The sequence below is a fragment of the Lissotriton vulgaris genome, chromosome 2_1, assembly GCF_964263255.1.
Source record: "Lissotriton vulgaris chromosome 2_1, aLisVul1.2, whole genome shotgun sequence".
Taxonomy (NCBI): Eukaryota; Metazoa; Chordata; class Amphibia; order Caudata; family Salamandridae; genus Lissotriton; species Lissotriton vulgaris.
Genome location: NC_141687.1, coordinates 398834075 through 398857096, shown reverse-complemented (window position 1 = coordinate 398857096; position 23022 = coordinate 398834075). Strand labels below are relative to the sequence as shown.

At 45.2% G+C, this 23022-nt stretch overlaps 1 protein-coding gene across 1 annotated transcript in view; it reads right to left on the bottom strand.

Annotated features, from left to right (window-relative positions):
- Positions 1-23022, bottom strand: part of NOP58 (NOP58 ribonucleoprotein) — a 118221-nt gene that overhangs the window by 57137 nt on the left and 38062 nt on the right. The window contains exons 9-10 of the mRNA XM_086955262.1: positions 20890-21016; positions 16155-16318 (exon numbers count right to left, since the gene is read on the bottom strand). Coding sequence (XP_086811388.1) covers positions 16155-16318; positions 20890-21016 — 291 coding nt within the window. The remainder of the gene's footprint in view (positions 1-16154; positions 16319-20889; positions 21017-23022) is intronic.

Here is a 23022-nt window from a genome sequence, read left to right as displayed (position 1 = left end):
AAAACAAAAAAACGAGCAGCTACTAATTTTAATTCATATAAATATGCAGTAGCTTGCTGCACAGATTTCCCATGTTGAGCAACGAGTCTCTGATTTAGAAGTCAAGCCTCACCAGGAACCTCTAGCTGAGAAGTTACATGCTGGGCTTAAGAAAGACCAGGATGTGCCTACCTTGATTTCGGATTTGATCGTTAAACAGGAGTATCCCGAAGCGGATGCAGAAAATCTAGATTTAGCTATTACGCGAGTCCCTGCAATCCAACTCCATAATGCAAAGTTTTCACAGACTATTAATCAGTGGTCAACATGGCCGGGTGGACGGGATCCACCTTAGCTCCTGAGCGTTCGGTTGTCCTGTGGGCTACATGAGGCGAAGAATGACCAAAACACATCCAACTGGAGTGTGAAGCCCCGTGGTGATGAGGGAGATAAGTTGATCACATCGGCATGTACAGATTAAGAAGTGCAAGCGGGTAACTTTGGGAACAAAGAAGGAGCTACCGTGACTCCCAAAATGGCGGCGCTGACTGGGGAACAAAGATTTCCCCAGCTGAGCTGAAGCTGAATCTCAATGATCATTGATGAGATCCAGCCCCCCTGAGTGCCAATGCAGGAGGTGAGGCACGTACGATTGGGACACCGGTGAGGAATGACAATGCCGTAATGCTAGGGATCGCGCCAGCTATCTGCACTACGAAACTAGGTGGAACAGGAGAAACGTCAGACTACGCTTGGGATCCAGATAAGAACGGGGTACACCCTGAACTGTGTCTCTTAATTATGGTTGCACGACCCGGTGCCAAAGATATTGCTCGGGGGAGACCAGCCGCGGCGTGCCGAACTTTAAAATGGCAACAGCCGCTGACTCTCACCGACACTTATAGACTGTCTGATACATCAATAAGCCTGGCGGCGAGGGAGGCGGAGGACAGAGCTGCATGACAGGTGCGGCTGGGGGTCAGCTATGGGGCCAGCGAAGAGCTACATTGTGGGACTCTGGTGCTGTGTATGCAGATTGTGTTATGGCGCGAGAACCGAGGAGGTGACAGATTGAGCGCGGTATCTAGCAGTGATCGCGGTAAGCCCGGTTCCCTCGTGGTGAATGGACTCTGGGGGTTTTGAACCCCTGCATTCGGAGCGAATGCAGAGACTTACGGTCCGAGGAGTGCTCCCTATGTTGAAGTGCTGTGAGGAGTTACGCAGGGCACAGGTGACTTTTGCGTCCTCGCTAACTGACGTGCTTGTATCGTGGTGCCCGCGTTGCGTCTGCCGGTGATCCGGTCGCCGCAGCTATGATCCCCACACCTGACTAGATTGTGGTGTCTCACTGGACAGTGAAAGGCCCGGGCCAGCAACAGCGGGAAATGCCAATTGCCTACGGACCAGTGTTATTCTGAGGTGGGTGTAAGGAGGCGGAGCTGCTGAATCGTGCAGGCCCATACTGCAGTGATCAGGCCCAGCGGTCCTTTGTGTGCGTTAGCGGACCGCTGACTCTTACTGCCCTGTTATTGAACCTCAGTGTGGCTGGAGAACTACTGACCCCATAGTCTCTCAGTCCCTCGCTACTGATCTGTGGAAGGTCCAGGGGTCGGTCACTTGACTCAAACATTCAACAGGGGGTGATCCCCCGATAACAGCTTCACCCGCCCTCACCTGTGAAGGGAAAGCTAACATCGGGACTTCTTTTGGGCGTAAGTGTGCATTCATGAGCACCCTTTTTGTATGTTTATGGCATATTACTATAATTAGACTACCATGTCGTCGTCCTACCGCCGACCCCGAAGAAGATGCTGAGCATGCAAATAGAAATGGGCCTGCTCCCTTTACATAGTATAGTTGCCATCTTTGAGTGGTCATTCACTTTACCTATACTCACTCCTTGTCTCTGCTATGTTTGCCCAATATCACATACTGGGTGAGGTCGCTAATCTACAAAATGGCACTGGTCAGGCGATTTCAGTTCTACACCCTGTGTGGTCCTGAAAGGTGAGCAGAGGGGCCGACAAGACAGACATCGTTTTCTTCCTCATCTCGTTTTTCTAGGTTTATGGAATACACTAGCAATGGATCAGTCTGTAATTTAACTGCAACTGATTTACCGCTGTAACATGCCTTAATCCTCATGTAAAGCGCTCTAATACCTCTGGGTCTAGCCTGGACCTTCTCGCTGAGTCTCCTAACCCCTCTGCACCCAAGAACTTTATATGAAAACATCTGAATTGCTGAGGTGCAGCGTACTATAAACTATTGTGAAAATAATTTGAATTACAAGCGGTGTGCTTGCTGTCCTTCCTGGATGGTAACGCTTCTGGAATTGCCTGTGCTAAGTTTTTTCCTTAGAGATGGGGCAGACTCATGGCCACAGAGAGAAAACAGCATCAGTTTGGAGGACAGACTGTGTTCCCATTTAGTACTCTCTCTTTGTCTACTTCATTTGCTCCTATCCCCTCTCACCTGAATCCCTCCTCTCACCTCCTACACAGACTAGCCTCCTGTCGTTTTGTGCCCATTGACTATTATTTTATTTTATTGAATTTATATTGCGCTCAGCTACCCGCAATGGGTTTCCCGGCGCCAGGGACAGACTGGAGAAGAAAACAAGCACGTGCAAAAAGAAGAGCTCACAAGCAGGGGAAATCAAAACAGAAAAGTCTTCAACTTTTTGCGAAAAGCCAGAAGATTAGTTTCGGTTTTTAACGCCAGCGGGAGAGCATTCCACATCTTTGGTCCAAGATATGCAAATGAGCGACCTCCCATTTTTGCCAGTCGGATTCTTGGAATCAAAAGATTGCCGTTGTTAGATGACCTTAAGGAGCGGCCAGGTAAATAAGGCTGGGCAAGGTTATGAAGGTAGATGGGGGCAGAACCCTGACGGATCTTGAACAAGAAACACAAAGTTTTAAAGGTCACACGATCTGAAATTCTTAACCAGTGTAGGTCACGCAAAGCTTGCATTGCGGACGTTCTCCGTGGAACATTGCGCAAGAGGCAAGCGGCTGAGTTCTGTACCATTTGGAGTTTATTAATTGTTGCTTTATCCGCTCCAAGATAAAGCACATTGCCATAGTCGATGCGAGACATCACAAGGGCCTGGACGACAGTTCTTCGAGTGGACTCAGGCAGCATCCATATGATCTTCTGCAGCCAGCGTAAGGTGTTAAAACAGACTGCAGCGACCTTGGTTGCCTGCTGGCTCATCGAAAGTTTATCGTCGATCAGGAAACCGAGGTTACGGGCAACAGGCACAGGGGTAGGCAGAGGGCCCATATCACAGGGCCAGTGTCTAGAGCCCCACAGATCTTTATGCTTGCCTAATATGATAACCTCGGTCTTATCTCCGTTGAGCTTCAGCAGATGGACTTGCATCCAAGCTGCAACACGAGATAGGCCAATTTTAAGGGCAGAAACTTCCTGAACCCTGCTGCTAGAGAGGGAAAACACAATCTGCGTATCGTCTGCATATGAATATATAGACAGACCGGTGTCCTCTACGATGGAAGCAAGCGGTCTGATGTAAATATTAAACAGAGTGCTTAATATAGACCCTTGAGGGACGCCGTAAGCTGAAGAATGAATCGCAGATTCAGCTTTGTTTGAGAAGACCTGAAAGGTGCGCTCATTGAGGAATGAGGCCACCCAGGCAAGCGCTGATCCATCAACACCTAGGGAGCGGAGGGACTCCAAAAGAGTGGAATGGAACACGGTATCGAAAGCAGCGCTTAAATCAAGAAGAATAAGCGCAAAGGTCTCACCGCTATCGATACCGTGTCGGAGTCGCTCAGTCACCCCAAGGAGTGCGGATTCGGTGGAGTAATTAGCTCGAAAGCCTGATTGGGATGGATAGAGATATCCCACGTTTTCAACAAACTCAGTAAGCTGGGTGTTGACGTGGCGTTCCAAAATTTTGGAGCAAGCTGGCAGCAGGGATATAGGCCTAAAGTTGGCAAGATTTGTGATGTCAGCACCAGATTTTTTGAGCAAAGGAACAACCATGGCATGTTTCCATTCCTGTGCCACCCGAGATTCGGTAAGAGAAATGTTTAGTAGCCTCATTAGGAATCTCCGTGGTTCAAGGTCTAGTTGTTTTAATATCTTCATAGGGACTGGGTCCCGCGGGGAACCTGACCTAATGCTGTTTAGACAAGACAGGAAGGAAGAGTCATCAAATGGTAGCCAGTTGTGGATAAACACAGTGGGAGAGAAAGAAACATTGCAAGAAAAACCAGGTTGGGGGGAATCAGTTGGTTGTGGAAGGGAGGCCAAAGATTGATAGATGCCCTCGGCCTTAGATATGAAGAAATCCGCAATGGCATTACATTGTATACCATCTAAAGCCGGCAAAGAGGGAGTGGTATCAGCTCCTGTGAGTTTTTTTACAGTGGCGAAAAGAGTCAGAGGACAATTTTGCACTAGGGTAATGGTAGAGGCAATGTAGGAGGCCTTGGCACGTTTGCAATTTGCATGATAGACTTTCAACTCTTCTTTGTAAGTCACCTTGCAAGGAGCGGAGTATGACATCCTCCACTTCCTCTCCAGGGCTTTACATTTAGCACGTTGGATTTTCAACTCGTCAGAGAACCAAGGTGCTGGGGGGGGCGCAAGGATCTATATTTGCTACTAGAGCGGGGGGTAAGAGCAGTCACTGCATCTGTCAACCAACAAGAAATGGGGGTATTCAAATCCTGCTCTGTGTTGATCGAAGATGGAATTCTCAGTCAGACGCTGATTAAAGGCAGCCATGTCGAGCCTGTCCCAGCGGTAGGACGATTTAGTTTCCTCCACATAAACACTGGCCGAAAAAAGACCAGGTGGTAGCATAAAGTGTATCGCATAGTGATCAGACCAAACAAGCGGACGCGCCGATTGAGTACAATCGAACGAAAGAGTTGAAATGATTAGGTCCAAGAGGTGGCCAGCAAGATGAGTAGCCCCAGAATTACAGAGTTTGAGATTAAAAACCTCAAGATCAGATAAAAAAAAAAAAAATAAAAATAAAAAAAAAAAAGATTATGGGGATTATTGACATCTTCTAAATGGATGTTTAAATCGCCAAGAATAGTGAAATTGTTTGATTTCAATAGTGTTGCTGAAAGGCAATCAACAAGTGAGGAGATCCACGAAGCAGCGTTCCCGGGCGGCCGATAAATTAGCAGACCGGAAAGCGTCAGTCGGGGATTAATCATTAGTTTAAATAATGCTGCCTTACTACCTGGAAGATGTAATAGTTCCAGTTTGCATTGATAGATGGATTTAAAGATGATTGCGATTCCACCACCTTTGCCGGAGGGTCTGTCCTGATGCAGCACAACATAGTTGGAAGGAATAGCTGCAGCAATGTCCGGGCCCGAGCTGGCATGTAGCCAGGTCTCGGTCAGGAACAGAGCGTCAGGAGATTCATCAATTATGAAAATCGAAGATGTTTAATTTATTCTTAGGAAGCGATCTACAGTTTAAGCTCCAAAAATGGAGCGGAGAAGGGGATGGAGTACGGCCCTTAGTAGGCTTCCTTTTTCCCCTATAATGCTTTATATTTAGTTGAGTCTTAGAAAGCTGCATTTTGCCAGTGGAAAAATCGCAACCAGCACATGTGAAATAGTGAGAGGGCAAGATGCATAAAGTGAAAGTAGTGGGGGTGGGGGATCGCAATGAATGTAATGCCGTGGATATATAATATACGCGGCCATCCAGAGTTAACATACCTGAGGACATGTTGACTAATCACTCCTCTCCTTGTTGGGGAAAGATCCAATTCTTATACTCTGGAGTCTCAGCAAACCCGCCGATCGAGTCCACAGCGCCAAGGAAGCCACTCACAGTAGAGGTATGGTATGGCACCCCAAGCCAAAGCACTCCCTCTCCCCTTTTTGGGGAAGGATCCAGTATGTAGGCCTTGGAGTGTCAGAGACCCCTCTGAGAGAGTCCACTGCGTATGTGGAGCCTCTCGCAACAGATGGGGAAAGGATACCACTTGCCCCGGGATCACAGCTTACTGGACTTTGGACGCAGCTATGACTCTTATACCGTTTGTGTCCCCGTCACCCTCCCATTCCTCTTACCATGCTGTGTCTCTCGCCCTCCCCATCTCCATTCTCTCTTCTTCCCCTGCTCCCATCTCCTCCCCTGAATCTCTTTCCGTGCCTGCTTTTTCCTTTATGTATATGTCCATTTTGTTAGTCTCGACCTTACATTTAACTAGGTTTGCCAAGCTCTAATAACTAATGGAATTAATCATAGCAAGGTTAGATCTATTTTTATCATGGCTTAAGTTAGCTGGCACACAAATATTGCTTCAGGAGACTCATTTGAAAGCTTCTGCCAAACAACCAACTGCGTCGAAATTTGTATATCAGCCATTTTATGCATCTGCAGCATTATTGGCAGAGTGTTACGGGTGGTGGGAGATCCGAACACCAGGTGGATTCTGATTAGCCTGCAGGTCTACAACCAAATCATGAATCTAATTAGGTTATTATGGGCCTTTAGAGAATGAGGTGACTCCGTTAGAAGTCTATAATGTTCCAGCCCCACTCACCAAACTAGTACTAACTGAAGGCAATTTAAACGTAATCTAGGATATAAAATGTGACTGCTCAAGCCAAAATAAGAAATCGGAATAAAGCAAAATCAGCTCCGTTTCTGGTCCATTAGTGATGTGATCTCGCTTTGGTTGATCCCTGGCAATTTGATCACCCTACGAGAGGCAAGTATACTTGTTTCGCCAAACTCTTCAATTCTACGTCTCGCATAGATTTTAGTATCGCATAGTTGGGGGAGGAGTTGTATCAGGTATACTCTTGAACCCATTCTGACCATTCCATATTTAGATCTTAAAACAATCAGCCCTCTGAAAGAGCAACCACGATGGCCATTAGATAAATCGTGGTCGCAGGAGGGATGAGTCAGTGTCAAGCGAGTCACGCTGAAGGGGTTGATTCAGAAAAACAATGGTAACGCCTCCAGTTTTTAGGTCGAGCCTTTACCATTCCGCAGGAATGGGAAATGGGGAGAATTCAAGTCGGCTATTTTCTCGTCAAACCAAAGGGCTTTCAGCCGCGGTTTTCTTGCAGTGCCCGTGAACCACGTGATAACATGCACGCGCATTCAGGGCCAGCCAGCCCAGCACATCAAAGGGCTTCTCCTCCCCTAATTATTCATGGCCGGCCGCAGGCCGGCCGTACTTTCAGTTTCCCCAGAACGGCTAATTAGGGGAGGAGAAGCCCTTTGATGTGCTTCACACCAATGCGCCTCAGTCATTCCTCTTCTTTGTATTTGCTTCCAGACTCACGCATTTGTTCACATCACATTTTAGTGCCCCCTGCCCTGAGGCACGCATCACTTGCCCGCTGCCATTAACCACGCATCACTTGCTCTTCGCCACACTGTGCCTGCTTGAACATCTCTGTGCCCACCTTTCACGATATTCATTTACTACTTTTTTTTTTTTTAGCAGTGTAGAAATACGATGTTATTTCCTGTCATACATGCACTGAAGCGAACCCACTACGAAGTTCACGTTTCAGCTGTTTTCAATGCGGGCCCTTTCGTGAGTCATACCGGATGACTACTTAATTACTTCCGCTTTACATTTTTCCAATTACTGACTTGCTGCCACTGTCTTGTTTCTATTTTGTCTTCTGCCATTTCCTTCATTTCATGTACATTTTTTTTCATGTTTTACTTTCCGAGGACTGTGTGCTTCTCTCGTAGGCTCTCCCGCCCCATCCGGCTTCCCTCCAACCATTTGCCACACTCCTTGCCTCTGTCTTGCCTCCCCCTCCATTCTCCTCCCCTCGCTCGCACTCCCGCCCCCCACCAGGCTCTCCCGCCCGTTTCTCTTTTTTATCTCTGTCTCTCGATAAACCTGTTTGCCAGGATCCTCCCCTGGGCATCGCACTCATGACGTATGAGGTGCAGACACGTACATTAAGGTTTATTACTAGACTGCACTAGACTACATTGTACAAAATACCACAGCAAGACTCCTAGCAAAAAAAACACATACTCCCCGCCTGCAAAAGCATGTGTCAGAAGCCACGTAATTAAAGAGCGCTCTGTTTAATGAGGAAGAAAACGAGAAAGCACTTACGGAGACATTTGTGAATATGTCAACAATGCAAAATCAGCGTGCATTGTTGATTCACACTCGATCAAAGCGATTTAAGAGAGGAGGAAGCTATCGTGTCTTAACGCTTCCCTGCCACTGCTGGATGAAACCGCAGAAGTGCAATCAGAGGGCAGCGGAGATCCTCAGACGGGAAATTACCTCGATCGCCATAGAAACAGGCAGGGAAGCCCGTGCAAAGCAACACAGCTTCTTTTTTCCAATCAATGGGCATTCGCTACCCCGGGCGATCAATTAAAAGTCATGGAGAATAATTATTTGACATTACTTATTCGTCCAGTTGTGCAGCACTGCGAGGTCGCCTGGCAGTTCCCCCCCCCCCCCACATACGCACCCAGTGCCCCGTCTAAGAAAGCAGGCTCGGCCAGTCTCACTCCCACAAGCGGGGCAATTACTGCTAGCGCTATGATACTACCGCTGCGGTAAACACCGATAGCGGTAACTACCAATTACTGCGGGGGGATAAGTAATAACTTTTCGGTAATTAAGTTAATAGCGTTTTCTATCTAAAATATTCAAAAGCCCACCTATGTGCAACAACCAACGTAACCTAACCATACAGCAGGCGTTGAACACCCCAGCCAAGCGCATTTCTACCAGAGGCACCGCACTAGAACTGACACGCAAACAGAGGCAGTATGGAAAGTCGGAATCCCAGACTGACAACTGCTGTTCCATATGAAAACGTGAATATACCCAAGGAAATTACTTGCATAGGTACACGAACTGACTAAATAGTGGAAATCACTGGTCAAAACACAAGAGCAAAAAAAGAAATCAAAAGTCCTGCCTTATTCTGGAACTCTCCAAAAAGTTGTACTTGCATAGGTACACGAACTGACTAAATAGTGGAAATCACTGGTCAAAACACAAGAGCAAAAAAAGAAATCAAAAGTCCTGCCTTATTCTGGAACTCTCAAAAAAGTTGTGCCACTTTATGAGCAGTCCCGTCCCCATCAGTAATGTTGCAACTACTCCCCCCACACCCCCCCACACCTTCACCCCAACAGCCGAAGACCCATTAGTCCTCACAACCCTTATGTACTACCCTTGCGGTTGGTTTGACCTTTTGCCGTGTCACTACCCCATGAAGACCAGAGCACAGCCAGGCATTTGGTGGCTACCTGAAATGTTTCAGCATCTTAGAGAGAGAGCACCACGGGAAAGCACCAATGCCTTGATGCACTATGCTCACTCTGTTAACCTCGAGTGACTGCATAAATGTTTTGCCATTTGTGCACCCGACACTCTGAAGCAGCTACAAGATACAGGCAGATTTTAAATTACACAAACACCTAAAAAACAGTTGTTAGCAGTCAGCCACCAAGAAAGCCTTTTAGCAGGAGGACTGAGACTTACAAAATGACGGGTGCAAGTCACACTTTTTGGGCCAGTATTTGGATTAGGATAAACATGATCAATGAACAACTCCTCTGTATAAACTTGTTCAATATGCACTGCTTAATTATCTAGGGTTCAGCAAAATGTATCAATCATCACTACATCTGGGTGGAAGAAACAAAGTCCACTTTAAACATCCTCAGACAAGATGATCCAGACATGGCACCAGATGGAATTTAATTCACTAATTCTGGCAAAGTGCTGAAATGGCTATTACCAGAGGATGATAGTTAATTAAACAAGCACTGGCGTTGCCAATAGGTCTCGCAGTAGGAAAGTTGGAGCTATTACAATTGCAAATAACAATGCCTTTTATTTTTGTTTACATTTTAAAAACATAAAGGGCTTTGTCATTTACAAAACCAATAGCTCAAACTTTCCTACTGCGAGACCTATTGGCAACGCCAGTGCTTGTTTTGTTTGGCAGAGAAGGAAGCCTTATTTTAGGGAGAAATGATCTCCTATACAGCCCAAGTCAATAACACAAGACGTGAGGAAATTGCTGCGCTGCAACAAGACTTGGAGCAAGCACACATGGACTACCTTAATTTACACACTGCCGAATCAAATGTTAATCTGGCGGCAGCAAGTCAAAGACTTAAAGATTTTTTTTTTTTACTTCTAGAAATTTGGTTACTTCGAAAGTCCTGTTTTCAGCAACTCTGCGAAAAGAATAGGCAGGCAAGATGCTTTTTGACGTTGTCTGAGAAACGTAACCGGGGAGTCATCAATGCAATCTTTGCTGAAAAATTGAACCACACTGTTGCAGATAAGACTAGATAGGCAGGGTGTTTTTAGATTACACAGATCTTTAAGCTTTCACTAGCAACCTCTTGCCTAGTGCGATTGAAGCCTTCTTGCATCCAATCAAACTTCCTCACTGAATAGTGAACTTTGTGAAAGGGTAGGGGCTCCCATTACGGGCACAGAGGTCAAAAGATACTGTTAAACTCCTGAGGCCAAACTTATGATCAATTCTCAAACCATAGGCCTTATTCCCAATTCGCAGAGGCACGAAACAAGGATGTCTAATGTCACCGGTGCAGTTTGCTTACTCTGTAGAACCTTTAGCGACGGCCCTAAGACAAGATCCAGAGATTTGGCCTCTGCTTCCCTGAAGCAAAAGCTATTTGCGGATTACATTATTCTTTATTTAGCAGTCACAGAGCTATGTTCAAAACACAATCCTTTACAGATATTGGGGGCTGCAAGATCAACCTGGCCAAAAGTAGAAATTCTTTTATATCATTATCCACCCATTGTCAGCTATGCGCCATATGATGTATTCAAGCATTTGTCGCTCATGAGTTTTAGACCTGCTTAAGCTAAACTATACCAGCCATGGTTAAAAAGGCATGTTCAATATTAAGTAACTGCCATAATCTACAGCTATCCATTATAGGGCAGGTAGCGCTTATCAAGATGCTGATCCAACACGTGTTTTTTTTAGTTTCATCTAATATTTTGTTCACTTTTCAACAATCTTTTTTTGTCACAGTGGTTCAAATGATGAGTCATTTTTTGAGGCAAGGGAGAAAGCCCCGCACTAGGCTGACTTTGAATCAGCTATTGATAGACGATGTTGGCTTGGCCATATGAGGAAATCTTATCAAGCCGCCTTTGATTGCCTAAATTGAGTCACCACAGAGACTAGTCTATTAAATTGCTTTTATTTGCAAAACATGCTTACTAAGTATGGCACTCGGCCACCAGGCTTTTTAAAAATTCTGGAAATCTTACTCATTCTCATACTCCTGTGCACGCCGGCAACTTAGGGCCAACAGCAGCCGACTAGGCGCTGCATCGGCTCCAGTCATTTGAGGTCGCCATCTTGGGTGAGTCCGAGGGCGAGCAGATTACTTGCTCGGCCCTCCCACCCTCCACAGCATAAAATGCCACTCCCTTCTCGGAGGCGCAGCGGACGGGCGCGCCAAAGGCGAGCCCGTGTGCGCCCGGCCAGGGCAAGCCACTCTGCCCTTTTTGTTACTTATACTGCTTATGACTTGAAACATCAGCACTCTCAACGGCCCCTTTACCCAACTATACTTGCCAGATTGGACTCATTGGGTCTGCTTTGTTCTCGTTTACCTTTCCCGGAGTTAGTTCCTACGGTAGCTATGGCCTCTGCTCCTGCCGCACAGACCCCTGTGGCCATCCCTCCCCCTCCTGTCAAAGGAGCTGCTAGTTCCAATTTCACTGTGAGCTATTGAAACACCTGCTCACTGGTCAAACATTAGCTGAGATCTTCCAGCTGTTGGACTCTGATAAGCCCGACATACTCTTTGTCACAGAGACATGGCTAAATGAGGAGTCTTCACCGGACATCCTTGCGGCGGTTCCACCAGGCTATTATATCCTCCATGCCAATAGACCCACCGGTAAGCCATGTGGCGGGGTGGCAGCTATTATTAAACATCCCATTAGATTTTCTTCAGTAGCTATTACGCTGGATTCCCCTGTGGCCCCCCCCCCCTTATTTGTGTTTTAGTCTATCAGCCCCCTCAGTCCATGCCCAATTTCCTGTCAATGTTTAGCGAGATGCTCTCCCAGTTAGTTATTAATAATTCAAAAATTTTGATCTTGAGGGATTTTAACTATTGGCCCTTTGTTCATCCACCTTTTCCAACTTGTTACTGGGTATGAATTGCTCTCAACATATTCGCCAAGCAACTCACATCAAGGGCCATACCCGTGACCAGATATGGACTTACAACCTGGACATCTCCTCTCCCCTTGTCCTTCCCTGCACCTGGTCGGACCATTCTATTATTACTTTTTCTATCGCCATTACTACCCATGTTAGTCGTACTCTTGAGGGCAACCTCTCTGCTAGGAATTGGAATAGGGCCGACGTAGGCTTCTTTGTCACCTTACTTAGAGCCTCTTCCCCACCGGACGACGACTTGTTGGACACTCAAGCGCTGGGCCTGCAGGGCTGGCTTGAGTCTGCTAGCGATACTGTAGCCCCACTCAAAAAGGTTAGGCTAAAACGCCACCAAGGTGCGCAAAGATGGTTTTCAGAGGAACTTAAAGTACAAAAACTTAAACTTAGACAGGCCGAGCGCTGTTGGCGACGAGTATAGACTCTTGACAGGAAGCTGATATTTACGACCCTGCTTAAAGATTACAAGCTAGCTATCTTGCAAGCTAAAACTTATTTCTCTAAGAAAATTTCTGACTCAGCCCCCAAGGCTAAAGATATTTTTTCTATTGTGGAAGAACTCACACCCAGATAGGATCACCATCAAACCTCCCCCCTCTCAGGCACTTTGTGACTCCCTTAACTCATTTATTTATAGTATTTCTGGTTCGGTCCCCTCTGACTCACCCACTTTTGTTTCCACTCCCGCTGTTCACAACTCGCAGAGGATTACACAGATACCACCTATCTCGGAGGACGAGTTTCTAACTTTGTTAAATAAGGTGAGCTCTGGCTCCCCTATTGACTGTTGCCACCCCCACGTTTTGCGTGAGGCTTTTTCTGCCTGCCCTATTGCCCCTCCGACTCAACAACTCACTCAAACCGGCTTAGTCCCTAGTTCCTTTAAAACCGCGGTCGTGGTGCCTATCCTCAAGAAACTTAATGCTGATCCCTCCCTTATGAATAATTTCCGTCCTATCTCCCTACTCCCTTCTCAGCAAAGTTCTTGAGGCTCATGTTACCCACTATTTGAGTTCATGTATTGGACACTCACAGTTCCTCGATTCCCAAAGGGCCGGGTTTCGACCTGCCCACTCAACTGAGTTGGTCATTCTCTCAGTGATGGAGGAGCTGCGGAGGGGGGCGGACTGCAATACCAGCCAGGCTCTGGTACTCCTTGATCTGTCGGCCGCCTTTCGACATGGTCGACCATGATATTCTGGTCGGCCGTGTCGAGGAGGCCGGCATCCGGGGTTCAGCCCTTGACTGGGTTCGCTCGTGAGTGATCGTCATCAGGCTGTCCGTCTATCTCAGTTCTCTGCTGACAAGAACGGGTTAACATGTGGTGTCCCGCAGGGCTCCTCTCTTTCTCCCCTTCTTTTTAATTTGTACCTTGCCCCCCTTATCCGTTCTTTACGTGGCAGCAATGTCACTGCATTTAATTATGCAGATGACATTCAACTGATCCTAGATACCGACCCCTCGGACCAATCCATTCACAACTTCCAGTCCACTCTGTGTCACATTAGTGATTGGATGGGGGCAAATCACTTTAAACTTAACCCTGATAAGACCGAACTGGTTCTTATCGGGGGCACATCCAACCCATGGAACCCTAACTTCTGGCCTACTTGCCTAGGCCTTCCCCCTTGCCCTGCTGATTCTGCCAAAAGCTTGGGGTGGTCATCTGTAAGGATCTATCGATGAAACCCCAGATTAACGCGGTGGTCTCTTCTAGCTTCTTTCACTTATATAAAATCCGAAAGATCTCGATTCCTTACCACAGAGGCCCTCACCCTGGCCTTACTGGCCCTGGTAATTTCCAGGCTAGATTATGCCAACTCCCTCTATGTTGGTATCACCGCCTACCAACTAAACCGATTACAGCTGGTCCAGAACCAGGTGGCACGACTGATTTTTAATCAGCCTAGGCATCAGCACGTTCGTCCACTATTGAAAACTCTTCATTGGCTCCCCGTAGTATAACAGGGTAATTTCAAATTGGGCTGCACCATCTTTAAAGCATTGGTTGACCTCGGCCCGGCCTTCATCTCCTCCCTTCTCCATCACTATATTCCCCCCCCCCCCCCCCCCCCCCCCCCCTCCGGAACCTCCAGTCCTCCCATCTTGCTCTACTTAAAACTTCCACTTTCAAACACAAGAAACATGGAAGGCTCAAATTCTCGTTTCTGGCCCCTTCCTTTTGGAATGCACTCCCCTTAGAGTTCAGGCTCACCACCTCTTACCCTCATTTCAGGTCCCTCCAGAAAACACACCTGTTCCGTAAGGCGCACAATTAATTCCCTAATCTTCTGCTTTGTTTCTCTCCGTCTCTCTACTGCCTATAGCGCCATGAAACCGCTGGGTGTAAGTGCGCTCTATAAGAATTTTTTACATTACATATAAGTTCCCGCAAGTAGAGGCAAATACATTTGCGTTACTCCCAAAAGAATCTGTTCCCTCAGCTACACTACCAGATGCAACTGAAGGGGTGTGGGCTGTAGGCTTACCAATGAAATGCGGCACTACTGAATCATGGGATAGGCGGGGTATTAGGTTTTGGTAATTTCACGCTAGCCGAGCAGATAAAATCTTGGGATCAGGTGGCTACGGATAATGCTAATATTGTGCCTCACTGCACTCGCCCATCTCCAATTTTGCAATCATTTACCCGCCTACGCTTGGATATCTAGCATAGTGAAAGAGCATATCAGCAAAGCACATTTCACGAGCAAGCGGACGGGACAGGGAAATTAGTATTGGATATTCTATGTGTATCTGCATGAATTGGTCGCTCTCGCAGCATTTGCTTTGATTCCCCACAGCAAAGGGCAAAAATAGATTCCACTGCTTGGAGCAGGTATAATATCATGGCTTACAAGGCCGCCCAAGGAGTGAATTTTAAGCGTATAGCCCTCTACTTTACTATACCCCCACAAAACTTGCAGCAATAGTTACTGGCCTCATCCGCCAAATGTTTTCAATGTCAGCATCTGCAAGGCGATTGGTCGCAAATGATGTTTCTCTGTCCCAAATACTCGTCTTTTGGACTAGTTTGCTTTTATTTGGGGGGGTGGGGGGCTACAAGCTCTCAGAGACCCAGACATACAGGGGGCGATATTTGGGATCCCAACCTCTAATTGCCATTTAAGGTTGTGGCAGCAACAATTCTTTTTATTGGGTCCCTAGTTTCGAAGTTGCTCGATACCAAAAAGTGGTAGTCCCACCAACCCTCCCACTTTTGCAACATGGGTAAAGAATATGGATAGAGTTAGAAAATTAAAAGGGACTCTAAAGGTAGGTGCACTGAAGAAATGTAAAGGTATCTGGAATAACAGAGGTGGTGAAGCAGATTCTTTCCTATAAATTCTTTTTCTTACTCTCCAGAAAGGTTTTCCTCGACTAAGAAGGATTTTATATTTCCTTCAAACATTTGTGTACTGAGATAGTGATAATTTAACACTTTTTTTTAATAGTAATGGATTTTTCGACACCCAATTATAAATAAATAAAAAAAAAAATGTTCACCAACTCTTGAATACATCAATATGTAGGTTAAAAATCAAATACCTTTAATACACTGAAGTGACATGCTTATCCAGGCAAGTCAAACAACATGACATATTTAAGTAAAGATCTAAATCTAATATTTCCATACATACACAACCCCAAAAGTAAGTTCATTAGTTATCAAAACAAGGATCTTGGATAATTTGCTTATAAAGGAGTGCACTTCTAATATGAGGGGAAACAGCAAAAACATTGGCCTTTATTTCCAAATAGTGCAGCTTTACAAAGCTAACCAAAATTGGGAAATAACTTGCGATTGATGCTCAATCATCCACGTGATCACAAAGCATTTTACACATAACTAATGTTGGGAGATCTAAACAGAGGTTATTTCGACTATAGTGCTGGCCTGGTCGGCTTATCAAAGAAAACAACTGCAATTTTTAGTTGAACAGGAAGAAAATACACTTTCACACTCACCTTTCCTTTGTTCTTGGCACTTGACTGCCCAACTAGGGACGCATGGTAAATCAAGCCATACTTTGGAGTGTCTTTTCTGGTCTTCAGAGCTCTAAAGAGTGCTTTCTCAGCACCAAGGATCTGAACAGTAGAAGCTGGATGCTTTGCCAAGTTTAGAAGTGAACCTAGAGGAAACATTCTTGTTAAAACACCTAAAAACGGCAATGCAAGAGTAGTATGGTAAACATGTCCTAAATATATTTGGCAAAAAAATAATTATAATAATGTTGTATAGACAAAGTACTTAACGTCACCAATCAATTCTAAAAAATGTGTAAATGGAACATATTTTGATATTTCCAGGTTACTCTTTGGTGTAACGAGATGACATGGCGGCGACTGACACGGATTTAGGTGTCAACATTAGGGAATATTCACCTCCTCAACAATTAGCCTGACTGTCCCCCTTGATTACATTCTCTGAGAGTCGAGCCCATGGTAAGATAGTGCCTTACGTGCTCTAAAAGGTACTTGTAGACTGGCGGAAAGACAATGGCGCAAGCCCTACGAGGCTGACAAGAAAGCCGCGCATCTTGCTTCCGTTAAGCTTTACCATCGAGCGATCTGTAGAGCTCGCGCGGCGTTCTATTCCTCGGAATTTCGCAACAGCCCGAACCAGTCTAAAACCATCTTTAAAGTCCTTAAAGACCTTTTGGCGAAAAGGATCTCCTCTCAGGAAGCCTGTTCCACCTCCCACTGCGAGGCCCTGGCATCCTTTTTCCTAGAGAAAGTCCAGATTATCTATCAGGCTTTCCCTAGTATTGGACCATCTCCAGGAGCCCCAGATTGCACTCAAGGCCATACCATCCTGCACTCTCTTCCCCCGTTACTTCCTGAGGGGTTCAACAAATTAGCCCAGCAAATCAAGTCCGGCTCTCCTTCGGATCTGTTAAGACCTGCCCTTTTTAGAGACCAGTCTTTTTTGGGACGCTTCACGGTGTGCTCCCTGATTAACCTCTCACTGGCCTCGGGCATGGTTCCAGCCAAATGGAAGCAGGCGGTGGTTTCTCAAATCCTGAAGAAGCCTTCGTTGGACCCACTAAAACCTGAGAACTACCGTCCCATTTCATTGCTACCCTGGCCGGCGAAAGTTGCGGAGGCACACGTCAATTTGGCCCTCTCAGACCATCTTACTAGGGCCAATGTCCTGGACCCCACGCAGAACGGTTTCCGTGCTGGTAACAGCACGGAGACAGCCCTTCTCGCCATGGTGGAGCATTTGCGTGCGGTGTTGGATGCGGGTCAGACGGCGGCGCTTGTATTATTAGATCTTAGCGCTGCCTTTGACACCGTCTCTCACCGTATTCTTCTGCATCGCCTGGAGGAGATTGGCATTGGTGGGCTTGCTCTGCAGTGGTTCCGCTCCTTCCTCGACAATCGCTCTTTTTGCGTGGCCATCCCACCTCACCAGTCCAAATTCCATCCTCTGGGCATGGGGGTTCCTTAGGGATCCTCGCTGAGTCCCACGTTATTCAATCTATACGTGAGACCGTTGGCTGTCGTCGTCAAGCAGTGGGGCATGACTATGGTCTCATACGCTGACGACACTCAGCTAGCGGTTACTATCAGTGGGGATGCTGAGCAGGATGCCCCTAGGTTCCAGAGTGGACTGAGGGCAGTGGCTAGCTGGATGAATGCCAACTGTCTCCAGCTTAACGCAAAAAAGACTGAAATCATGATTGTCGGTAAGAAAGAGGAACTTTGGGGGGACAGCTGGTGGCCTCCGGAACTTGGGCCGTCCCCGACTCCGGTCACGGAATTAAGAAACCTGGGAGTCTGGCTGGACCCCACCCTCAGCTTGGTTGGCCACACAAAGAGAACTGCAGCCTGCTGCTTTGGTGTTCTTCGGGGCTTAAGACCTGTCCTCCAATTTTTTGATGCCCCAACCAGGCAGTTGGTGATTCAGGCGACGGTGATCTCCCGGCTTCATTATGCCAGTTCTCTCCTGATGGGGGCCAACCAGGCAGAAATCACTCGCCTGCAGCGCGTTCAAAACGCCGCAGCCAGAGGGGTAGTTGGCCTGCCCAGGTTTTGCTCCGTTTTTAACACTCTACGATCGTTGCACTGGCTGCCGGCCAAGATGAGAATTCATTTTAAGGTCTTATGTCTGGCCTTTAAAATCTTGAAAGGTTCTGCTCCCCAGATCCTTACCAACCTCTTGTCTCTCTATATCCCGACTCGCTCTCTTAGATCCTTTGGCCAAGCTCTCGCTTTGGTCCCCCGGTTCAAGCTCAGCCGAGCTGGGGGCCGATCTTTCGAAGTGAGAGCTGCAGCTATTTGGAACTCCCTTCCTGTAGAGATCAGTCTGTTGGAGGACCTCTTGCTGTTCCGTAAGGCCATTAAAACTTTCTTATTTTAATTTTGCCCCCGTAGCTGTTCCCCTTTTCAGTTCTTTGCATTTAGCGGTGTTGTGTTCTACCTTGTGCGCCGGGACGCTCCTTTGCTGGAGCATCTGTGCGCATTATAAGTGTCCATAGCATAGCATAGCAGAATTGGACCGTGTGACTACACCATTGGGAGATAAAACTCGCATTGCATTTCGAAGAGCCGCAAGGATGTTCAAATTGTTTGCTGTTTTGATAGAATAAAATTAAAGAATTTAATAAAGTGAAATTTAAGACATATAGGATCATTGACTCTGATGACTGGGTGCACCATTCCATATTGTTAAACTATGTGCCTCTGCGAAGCTGCAGTACTGATCGACGTCTGGAATGGAGGAAGGGTTGCCCCGAACTTTTAAGTATGGAACTGCATGGGAGGAACGTTCGAGTGTCCGCTGCCGTTCTGATTTCTCAATATAGATTTTGATAAAGCCCTGTTCATTTAAGTAAGATGTGTCACAACTTGCTTTTGAACACCAACCTAAAACATTACACTTACCATCAGGCAAATAGTTATTCAATAAATGTATGCAATGTACAAAAGAGGCAATTTTTGGTGCTTTTTTTCTTATAATACAAGGGAAAAGTGAACACCGAAAGTCCTACTGTAGAACAGTGGATTTAGGCCCAGATCTCTGTACTGGGGTGAATGTATGACATTGTTCTCCATTCTGTCCATCAATTGTTCTTTTGGCATTTGTCAACCCGAGTGGGACTGGTATGCCCAGACGTGTGTCCCGTGCTCTCCATGCCACTGGAGTCAAGCTTTCCTGGCTGATGAGGGCTGAAAGACCGAAACTGGTCCTAGGATGCTTGTTTCCAGTCCAGAAAGGACCTGGCCTGGCAGTTCGGGCTGGACTGTTCCCAATTGGCGCAGGGCCATGCATATGGCTGGGTCCAAACTGGAATGGCATGGCGAGCAAAAAAACTATGGATTTCGGCCCAGATCTCTGTACTGGGGTGAATGTATGACACTGTTCTACATTCTGTTCATCAATTGTTCTTTTTGCATAGATCATAATTGGGGTTTCTGGAATTATGCAGCAGGGGAGCATCAAATTATGCGAGTTGACTAAATTATGTGGCAAGAAAAGGCTAAATTAAGTGGCAAGAAAAGACAAATCCTGCAGTCACATTTTGTGAAATTAAATCAGAAGTGTTATTTGTCCACGTTAACACTACACACAAGTTTCATTTCATTAGTACTGGTTTAGCATCCAAATACAATAACAAGCAACTAAAAGAGGACACGCTACCTTTGTATAAGGCTTTCCTCTGCGCAGCAACAATAGTCGCAATGGACTTACGAACACTTGATCCATTTGAGCCAGAAACAGTTTAGTTAACATCGACTGGCCTAGATCAGAATCAATCCATGGATGTCAGTCTCAAATTGTAGGCTATGCTTTGTATCAAGAGATTTGCTAGTCTCCAAAAAGGACATGAAGGGCATTCACTTGACAATAAAAGATTAGATGGGGAAATAGCAGTACCCTGTAAACTTTTGTATCTTGTGGGTGTATGCGAATCATCAGCAAGGTAATACAAAGCAGGTTTCATTATGACCAACAGGAAAAGACACGGACTGTGACATGATCCGATGACGTGGGAAGGTTTTTTGCCCCAAGTCTGGCATTAACCAGTTCACTTTCATAAATTGATTAACAGCTACTTAAAATCGGATTTGCGGTACGATGAACAGAACAAGGCAAGGAGGAGTGCAGGAATAATCCCACTCAAATGAAAGACCTGTGCATTCTGCATTTCTTCCCTTGGAGGCATGCAATTCTTCACTAAAAACCTTTGCTTATGCGTCATTCAATTTTGAACAACTAATATTTTCCAGACAGCATACTGTCAAAGTATAAAACATCATATATGTGAGATAACAATCCCAGGCATACAATTGAGGAAAAGAGGCAAAAATGGATTAAGGCAAACACACAACTAATTCAATATGAAAAAATACATTTTTAATATGATAAACACATAGTAAAAAATCAATAAATTGATGCCGATTGATAAAATAACATTGTCACAATAAAAAGCTATATGATAATAAAAACAGATGGTTTCCTGCCTGTATAAAACATCTGCTCACAGGGGCTTCAATTTTATTTACAAACATGTCAGACTACTACAATTTATTGCGAAAATCTGCAGTGACCGAGCCAGACCGTACTTTTAGCAGGTAAACAGAATCACAACAATGATGAGTGTAAACAGAGCGGAACTTCTCCAAGCACACAATATTTAATAGCAATTCTACATTCAACAAACCCATTAGTAGAGTGTCCAAAAAATAAACATACCCGCATGCGCAATGAGCCTGGCTCCAACCAGTTCTCCCACCATGATCGTAAGATTTGGTGCAATGGCCATCATACGGTTTTTGAGGTAATCATAGAGTTGAGCACGATATTCTGAGATTTCAATAACCTGGAACATTAAGACGGACAGACAAATAACAACGAGTTAATACTTCTACAGTATTATCAAATACAACCCTATCTAGTTACAAGCTAAATGTATTGCATTACTAAGGCTTCCGGTTTTCCATTTTTAATGATTTTTACAGATTATTACAGACAGAAAATGTGTTTCCTGTTTATTTATTTTTAAAAGCAGAATAGTGAAAATGCTTCTTGTGAAAAACTCCATGATATTTAATGAATTCCAGGCAACAGTTGAGCAGGCTGACAGTATGGAGGGTTAAAATACAGGTTGAGATTTCCTAAAATACATGTACAAGATTACATACATTTTTTAGTATGATGCTAATATGTACCTGCGAGTATTGGCTTTTGTTATACGTGGCTGCTTCGATTGCTAAAACGTGAAAGGCATCCATATTTGAGTGCCAATGGAAGAGTTCGATAAACGCAGAAATATACCATTTTAAAGCTACATTTATGCAAGAAACAAATACTAATAAGATGGCAAAAAAATTCATCTGGATAAACGCAGACGAAAATTTTTAAACATTAATCAAAATCGGAAGCCCTAATTACAATACTTCATACCTAGACCAGTTTCAGTAAGTGTATCAATAATCAAAATTGCTGTAGCTCTTTCGCAAAGCAGTGCAGAACTTGGCAGGTGCGTGCTTCTGTAAGGCTAAATAGTATTATCGTAGATGCAGCCCTTGATCTTTTTTTCTTCTCATTGAGCAAGACAAAATAAACATGCTACTGAGTAAGCTTATTTAGCTTAAACAGCTGCTCTCCTAAAAGGACGTTTCACTTTCATTAAAACATAGGAGGAACTGGTTCATTTGTGGCAACTTTGAAGGACAGATTGTGATGAAATAACCTTACTCAAGACCAGGGAAAAGTGATGTGCTGTTGGTTGAGCACTACCACAATTTAAGCTATAAGTCTTTCAAAATGAACGGTACACTTCATTTTCAGATCCCAAAAGGTATGTAGCATACTTTTTCACTGCCGTAGAAATAGAACGGTCAACAGTCTGCACTAATAAGACTAACTTGTTATGGTGAACACTATCGCACATTACTCGTAACCAGTTTTGTTTGACGCAACTGTAACTGCGTCAGGTGAACTCAGTCAGATACCTACTGCCAAGAGGGCTCACTACTTCCCATGGGAATGAAGGATTTCATGAGGACTATCATAAAATGTGTTCACCTGAACATTTTTTTTAAATTTCACAATGTATTAAGGTTTATTTCACGGTTAACAGGTTTGGTTTAACTTCCGGACAATAAGGAGGGAGTAATAACCAGAAAGGCACGTTCTAGAGAAGAATACGAATTTGCCCTCACGTTTTGGTCTAAATATGGTTAGAGCACTCCTGAATTAAAAAAAAAAGCAAACCTAATTTCCTTTAGGGAGAAGAATGCATGCGATAATCTGAAAACTGGAGAGGGCATCAGCAGTTTTTATAGCTTCCCTTCGTGGTCTTGCAGCTTTCGAGCTAGAAGAGAGCATAAACGCCCGACGACCTTACATGTCAAAAGCCAAACACTAATGCAGAATGTTGGGACATTGTATCTCCAGTACAGATATTTTTCAGCTATCAAAAAACAAACCCTGCTAGGCATGAAAACAATTAGGACGCAGATAATCTCCACACACCTTTCCATACATAACTTTTGCGTAGTTTACAATCATTACTCATTTTGTTGTTCTCAGAACCTGTTCAAAGGACTGCATATAAAAAAAGTTGAGAGAAACTGAACCTATTACAACTGAAATTGGGATGCTGTAACTTGGTATTACGAAAAAAATACAACTTGCACATGCATGGTCTTCCGATCCATATTAATGCAAGCTACGGAGAAGTAGTCTGGATTGTTTTAATAGTAACAACTAAATTTAGAGTTCACATATGACATGTGGAAGTTTAACCATTGATGCATTATGTAGTCATCTCCCCAAATGTCAGTTGCAATGGTTATCCTACCCACGGAAGGGCGCAACTTG